The sequence below is a fragment of the Myotis brandtii genome, unplaced genomic scaffold (genome assembly GCF_000412655.1).
Source record: "Myotis brandtii unplaced genomic scaffold, ASM41265v1 scaffold174, whole genome shotgun sequence".
In the NCBI taxonomy this organism is placed as follows: Eukaryota; Metazoa; Chordata; class Mammalia; order Chiroptera; family Vespertilionidae; genus Myotis; species Myotis brandtii.
The window spans coordinates 1,706,924-1,714,904 of record NW_005356437.1 but is presented as its reverse complement, the minus strand read 5'-3'; the positions used below and the strand labels follow the sequence as shown (position 1 = coordinate 1,714,904).

The 7,981-nt window shown below is 35.1% G+C and overlaps 1 protein-coding gene across 3 annotated transcripts in view; it reads left to right on the top strand.

Annotated features, from left to right (window-relative positions):
* The window catches only part of FNDC3A (fibronectin type III domain containing 3A), a 227,235-nt gene that overhangs the window by 165,351 nt on the left and 53,903 nt on the right, over window positions 1-7,981 (top strand). For all 3 annotated transcript variants that reach the window (XM_005863209.2, XM_005863208.2, XM_005863210.2), the window contains 3 exons: window positions 3,782-3,939; window positions 6,531-6,590; window positions 7,689-7,827. In XM_005863209.2, coding sequence (XP_005863271.1) covers window positions 3,782-3,939; window positions 6,531-6,590; window positions 7,689-7,827 — 357 coding nt within the window. The remainder of the gene's footprint in view (window positions 1-3,781; window positions 3,940-6,530; window positions 6,591-7,688; window positions 7,828-7,981) is intronic.

The following is a 7,981-nucleotide window of genomic DNA, read 5'->3' as shown; positions in this document are numbered from 1 at the left end:
TCCCCCCCGCACAAATTTCGTGCACCAGGCCTCTAGTGAATAGATAAAAAAGCTGTGATGCATTTACACCAAGGAATACTATGCAACAATAAAAGAGAAGGATCTCTTACCCTTTGAGATAGCATGGATGGACCTGGAGAGTATTATGCTAAGCAACATAAGCCAATAAAAGAAAGACAAGTATCACATGATTTCACTCATATGTGGAATTTAATGAACAAAATAAACTGATGAACAATATATATCCAGAGTCATAGAAACATGGAACAGACTGAGGAATCTCAGAGGGAAGGTGGGGGTGGTGGGTGGGAAGAGATCAGCCAAAGAACTTGTATGCATATATGCATAACCCATGGACACAGTCAGTAGGGTGATGATGGCCTGGGTGGGAGGATCAAGGTGGGTTAGAAGAGGTCAAGGGCGGCGGGGGGGGGAGAACCTATGTAATACTTTCAGCACTACAGATTTTTTTTAAAAGAAAAAAAAATGTATGTTCCAGCACTAATATTAACAAAAATAAAACAAAGGAATGCATAGATAAATTAGAATGTTTTTACTGGCCAGAATGATATAGCCACTTAAAAATATGGTTTTGGCTCTGGCCGATGTAACTTGGTTGGTTGAGTGTCATCCCGGCACTGAAAGGTTACCAGTTCAATTCCTAGTCAGGGCACATGCCCAGTTTGCGGGTTTGGTCCCCTTTATGAGGAAACTGATGAATATTTCTCTCTCACATTGATGTTTCTCTTTCTCCCTCCCCTCTCTCTCTCTAAAATCACTAAAAATATATATATTTGTATATTTGAAGACTGCAAAAACTCACAACAATGCTTTTGTAAGAAAAAGTGCTGGGGATCAAACTATTTGGACTTCATGATTACAGCCATATGAAGAAAAGCCTTTGAAAAAATTAGAGTAAGACTAGAAGAGAAAACCAAAATATCACAGTAGTTCATATTACTAGTCTTTTTCTTTCTCTGTTTTTTTTAAGAGTTATGACTTCATTTCATTTGAAAAGCAGCTAACAAGTGCCAGTGACTAATTGAATCCCAATATTTTATAATTAATATGGTAAAATATGTAAGTAACACATAAATGTAGAGAGTAAAAATAAATTTCTTTTTATCCACTTGCTCAATTTAATCACGCTTAACAGTTTGGGATTCCTTCCAGTACTATTTCAGTTTATTTGTATGTGTCTGTCCAGCAAAATATAAATTTTTTCTTTTGTCTCTTTATGAAAAAGGGGTTATACTGTACCCTATTGCTTATGGCGAGCACTGTTATGCCTTAGCAATCTTTCTATGTTATTACATTATTCTTTGAAGAGCTGCATAGTTATCCATGTGGTCAGTTCATCAAAATATTTATCACCATGACAATCAAAATATGTATTGAGCCCTTGCTATATGCCAATAAATAAAAAACAAATATACAGATTGTGTGTGGTTGTAAAAAGTGCTACTACAGAAATTGGGTGATATGATAAGTTACTGGGAAAAGGGGAGTTATTTAAATAGAACAATCAAGAAAGCTTTCTCTGAGCCTCTGATGAGTTACAAAAGGCACAAAAGTTGGAAGGAATAGGAAAGGGAGAGCAGAAATAAGCATGGCAAGCTTGCCAGATAGAAAGAACCATTATCATTTATTAAACACTGATAAAAGTATTTTTTGGTGTCCAAAAGAAAAAACTCTACCTGTGCCCCGCCACCTCCAAAAAAAATCCATGGAAAAATATTTTGTGCTAAGTTATCTAAAAAATTATTTGCTGTAACTTTTGTACAAGGATAGTTGTTACTCTTAACATTTTCTCCACAAAGGGTTACCTTTTCATTTTACCCCATTTTAGGAAGTTTGAGTAAGACAGTCACTAATCTAATAAGCTACTATGGTCTTGTTTCTTCTGACAACCCTAAATAATAGATTTGGATGCTATAATTTTCCTTCTAATTTGTTCTCTCTTAAGAATTGAGCTGTATGTATACATAAAAATTAATGTAAACATATACAGAATTATTTCATAATAACAGCTAACATAAGTTTCCTAGTGTCAGACTCTGTCCAAAGTACTTTGAATACACGTATACATTACTTTCTTTAATTTCTACAACAACCCTCTGTACTATTTTCCCTATTTTACAGATGAGGAAAGAGTGGGTTTAATAAGTAGTATTAAAGCTGAGATTGAAATTCAGGCATTATTCTTCCAAGATCTAGATATATCCGAATTAGATGAACTTTAAAAGTAATTTGATAGCCTTAATAGAATTATTTGAATGATATAATAACTAGTGCTAGAAGCATTTCTCATCATATAATACTAAAAGTATAATTTTTCCAGGCAAATAAAGCTTGAAACAATTTTTTAAAAGAATTTCTTGCCCAATATTATGGGGAAGAGGTAATTTAATAAAACAGTAGCCCTGTATCATAAAACATAATGTAATGCTGATGGTTTGGTTTTGCTTTACTTTGTTTTAAGCGGGTTTTTTTTAACAGTTTGGGTAGCTATGCCTTTTTTATTAAATCATTTAGAATACCAAATTAAATTTATTCATTTACTTAATCATTCCACAAATACGTGACCATTTACAAAATGTGAGATACTGTGATAGAAGCTGTAGATAGAATGGAAAGCAAAAGGCAGGCATGGCCTCTGCCCTCAGAACTGCGGTTAATAGAGTAAGCATCATGCAATAAATATAAAACTATATCTATGAGGTGTCACAACAAAGAGAGTACTATAAGAATCTGTATATATAAAAGCCTAAGCAACCATCTGACTGGTAGCTATGAGGCGCAGTGACCACCAGGGGCAGACGCTCAATTCAGGAACTACCTAGCTGTGTTGACTTGGCAGTGGTGGTTCTTGGGTGACACACCCAGAACCAGAGAGAGGGAGCCCAATTCCGGGGTGCGTCACCCGAGAACTGCCCTCTCGCAATCCGGGACCCCTTTGGGGGGTGTTGGAGAGCCAGTTTTGGCCCAATCCCCACAGGCCAGGCCGAGGGACCCCACTGGTGTACGAATCTGTGCACTGGGCCTCTAGTATGTAATAATAGGGAGACTAGAGCTTGACAGGGATGTCAAACAAAGGTCCCTAAGGAAGGATGATTGAACCAAAATTTTAAAAAAAAGTAGTGGCCTGGCACTGTGGACAGTGGGAGAGTGTGGGGATAGTATTGCAAACAACCAGCATTTGAAAAGAACTGAAATGTGACACATTTGAGGAGCCAAAATAAAAGAAGAAAAGCTCAATCATGTGACTCAAGTGTAGTGTATGTGAGAGATTATCAAGCTAGTCTCAGCCTTAGATGTGCACTCAGGAGTTGAGTGATCTGGGATAAGTCACTTAACTTTTTTAAATATTTTTCTTCCATAAAATGGAGCATGATGTTATTGTAGATCCTCACATGCTGGTGGATAAAAAATGGCATCTTGTTTTAGTTAACATGTATTTAATTATGATGCAGTTACACATAATTTCATATATTACCCATTTATATTTATGAGTCTTTGGACAGTCCATGTTCTTTCCTCATTTTTCTCTTGAGTTTTTTGTCTTTTTCTTTTGGTCTTTAAACTTTTGTTTAACCCACCTGCCCATTCAGAATAAATTATATATCATCTACAAATGAATAGGTTTCTATTTGTAATCCATTGTATGTAAGTAGACACATGTATATATTTTATTTAATCTTGAAACACCATTAGATTTTTCACTGTTCATTGTGTACGTTACAGTTGCTTCCTAGAGCTTTTAAATATTGTGTTTTTGCAGGCCTCAGACATCCAGGCAAGGACAGTAGTACTTACCTGGTCACCTCCTTCCAGCTTCATTAACGGCGAAACAGATGAGACTACTGTACCAGAGCTCTATGGTTATGAAATTCTGGTCTCAAGTACTGGAAAAGATGGGAAATATAAAAGTGTATATGTGTAGGTATTTGTTATATCTTACTCCCTCCCATTACATAAGTTGTGGTTTATCATAAGGAGCTTAATACTACCTTTGTTCTACTTTTCTCTTTTCGTGCTTTTATTTTGTACTATAAATTGAGCAGTGATAGTGATTTCAATGTAAATAGTCCAAATGCTGGCTGGTACACACAGGGAAAGCCCTTGCTTTCACTGACCAATTCAGCTTTTTTATTTTTCAGTAGGTTCCCTAACAGATGGTTCACTATTCACATATTCCTGAGACATAAATATAAATTGTAATATGTACAAGCCAGGACCAAAAATGAGAACTCTTAGATTACAAACTCATGAAATATGGTAATGCTCCTCTGAAGAGTTAGATTTAATTCTTATTTGTATAAGCTCATGTCCTATTGCAAAATGAATTTAGTGCCATTATTCCTCATTTGTATGTTGGTTTATTAATAATCGTAATTTGAAAACCTATCATAGTTCTCTTTTCTTGCTACAAAGTGTATTTATTATACATCAAGTAGCCTTAGAAAGGGTCAGTGGCTAAAATTGTGACATTTTTGATTGACTAGTTGTAAAATAAATTATTTTTCTGCTCTGCTGGTGTTGCTCAGTGGTTAAATGTTGACCTATGGCCGAAACCGGTTTGGCTTAGTGGATGGAGCGTTGGCCTGCGGACTGAAGGGTCCCAGGTTCGATTGCAGTCAAGGGCATGTACCTGGGTTGCGGGCACATCCCCAGTGGGAGATGTGCAGGAGGCAGCTGATCGATGTTTCTCTCTCATCGATGTTTCTAACTATATCTCTCCCTTCCTCTCTGTAAAGGATCAATAAAATATATTTAATTAAAAAAAAATGTTGACCTATGAACCAGGAGGTCATGGTCAGGGCACATGCCTGGATTGTAGGCTCAATCCCCAGTAAGAGTGGTTGGTATGTGTTTGCGGGGGGGAGGGCCCTAGGGGGGGCACAGGAGGCAGCCTCTCTCATCATTGAATTTTCTATCCCTCTCCCTTCCTCTCTAAAATCAATAAAAATATATTTTAAAAAATAAAATAATAAATTATTTTTCTGTCCTTATTCATATAGAAATTGCTTATTCTAATGAAAAAATAGAGTAAAGTTGATTATTAGTTATAATTTAAGCACCAGAAAGATTGTAAATGAGGTTGGTCAGTCATTCAAATGATCATAATTAATACAGAATACTGGATACATCAGCCTTTTGTGTATCTTTTTTCCAAAAATAGCTAGTATAGGGAAGAAAGGAAAGTGAAATTACCCCAGTAATTATCATCTGGTAGCATAAGATTATAAAAATGTTGTCTCCTATCTCTCTTGAGACTTCCTTGTGTTTGTTCTATTCATTTTTCTCAAGAGACAAACCTACCTACCTTTATCCCCTTTTTACTCCCTATCTAAGGGGATAAAGGACCATCAACATAAAGGGAGTTTTTGTGTGTTACTGGTCGTCTATAATTAGCTATGGTTGCTTTTTAAGAGGTTTTGTCTCCATTTGCAGCCTGACAAGAGAGAACAGGAGGGAAATTAGTCACTTCCTTTCCCCTCCATTAAGGTCTCTCTCTGAGGATGCTGCTGTAACTGCCCAATTCATTAAAATGTATTTTCACCAATGAGACCTGTTTGTTTTTTTCTCATATTTACTGGTTTTGATTTGAGAAACAAGGTAGCTGGAAAACAGGGAGGAGGGGATTGCAGAAGTCCAAAAAGTGGAGAGGAGAGAAACTTGGATGAAGGAAATGAAGCAGAGAACAGTGATTTATTTATTTATTTTTTTTAATAAATAGAAAAGAGGCTGGTTTGTTGGCTACATACCAAGTAATAGTTGTATGAAATGATTATTTTAAGAAGATGAGTATTGTTGTGTTTAAAAATGTCATAGTGGCCGAACCAGTTTGGCTCAGTGGATAGAGTGTCGGCCTGCGGACTCAAGGGTCCCAGGTTCGATTCCGGTCAAGGGCATGTACCTTGGTTGCGGGCACATCCCCACTGGGGGGCGTGCAGGAGGCAGCTGATCGATGTTTCTCTCTCATCGATGTTTCTAACTCTCTATCCCTCTCCCTTCCTCTCTGTAAAAAATCAATAAAATATATAAAAAAAATAAAAAGAAATAAAAATAAAATAAAAATGTCATAGTGGCTATGGGAAATGCTTTACTTTAAATTGCGATTATTGCTTTTTCTTATCTACTCATTAAACTGTAACATTTTAAAGTTTCATGTTATATTCTAATAAAATGCAATAGTGGCAGACTCCATGTAAAAATTTGGTAGTTTTTATTTCAGTATTACATGTGTTATTTCTCATTTCAACTATGTGCAAAGTGGATTTTTAAATAATATAAAATGATTCTATATCTTGATTTGCTTACCACACTTATTTTAAAGTAGTATGCAGGTACATACTTAAGTTTGGCACATATCCTAATTAAAGAAATTCCATATTAGGGGAATTTGAATATGATCACAGGTTATAAAGAAGCAGTATAATTTTATAAATTACCTACAGTGTACATAATGCATATCCTCCAGAAATGCTTTATTTACCAGACAATGAAATATTACCTTTTTTCCCCAGAGGAGAAGAAACAAGTGTCACTTTAAATGATCTCAAACCAGCTACGGAATACCATGCAAAGTAAGAAACCTCCTACATGTAGCTTTTCTATGATAGAACATAGGTAGTGTTATTTTTAATCATTTTCTTAAAAATCTCCAATGTAATTTAATTATTCACTTTGTATTAAAAACATGGACTTTCATAAGGTTTTTTTTGCACAATTATCAATACTTTCCCACAAAAGTAGAACATTTTAACTAGGTTGTTATATTGAAGGATTAGTCACCCTGTTTGTAGGACATAAGGATTGGAATAAATACACAGTTAATATTTATAATATGTCTACAATATCTGGTTTAGCACTAGAAATTGTCCCAGCTTATGAAATTTTTATAAAACAGAATCAAATAATATGTGACTTATACTTATGTATCTTTATTACATCTTTTTTTGGAATGAGTTTGAGATACTAAAATTCTTACGATTTCACATTTAATTGGGGATAACTTAGAAACTGTTTTACTCTGCATAGGTCTTCCATTGTAATTTACCAAAATTATAGACTCCAGGGACTTCCCTGGTTGGGACTGAGTATAATGCATTTACTTAGTCATCTTCATTTTGAAAAAGAACATTTGTGGATAGGATTGTTCCTATTAAACTATTAAATTAAATCTTCAGTTCTACTTCCTGTGGATGAACACAATGTATTGTCTAACCTAGTATTCTTCAAACTGTGGATTGCAGCCATTATTGGATCGTGTAATTAATGTTGTAGGGTTATATTCAGCATTTAAAAAAATTAAATGTTATCAAATGGAATGGAAGAGTATCAGTATATGTATTACTCTAGTTAAGGATATTGTTTCGGGACACTTGTTTTGCACATGTGTACACACACTAGTATTAGTGTGCCTGTGGATAATACATATTGCACAGACAGTTATGTCACAATTTAAAATGTATTTTTTTACTTTTGGTTTGCAGTAAAAAAAGGTAAAAGCCACTAGTCTATCTTTTTTTTTTCTTTTTAATGGCCACCCTTTTAATGTGCATATTTTCTTAATAAACCGTTTAGAGGGGAACTTTCTAATTTGCAAGTGCTTAAAGGTGATGCTATTGAAGGTCTGTTTGCAATGATTCTGCAGGATAAAACTATTTATTTTATCACCATAGAGTCCAGGCCGAATACAATTGTATAAAGGGAACTCCTTCAGAAACTGAAAGCTTTACCACCTTGAGCTGTGAACCTGACATACCTAATCCACCAAGGATAGCAAATCGGACCAAAAATTCACTCACTTTGCAATGGAAGGTAAGAATATTCTCCGGAATATTTCCAACTGGACATTTATTTCCTTTTTTCCCTGAATAGTATTTCAATTATTTTTGGAGACAAAAAAATCTTTAAGCTAACCTGCTCTTTACATATCTATACTAGAGGCCCGGTGCACAAAAATTGTGCACTC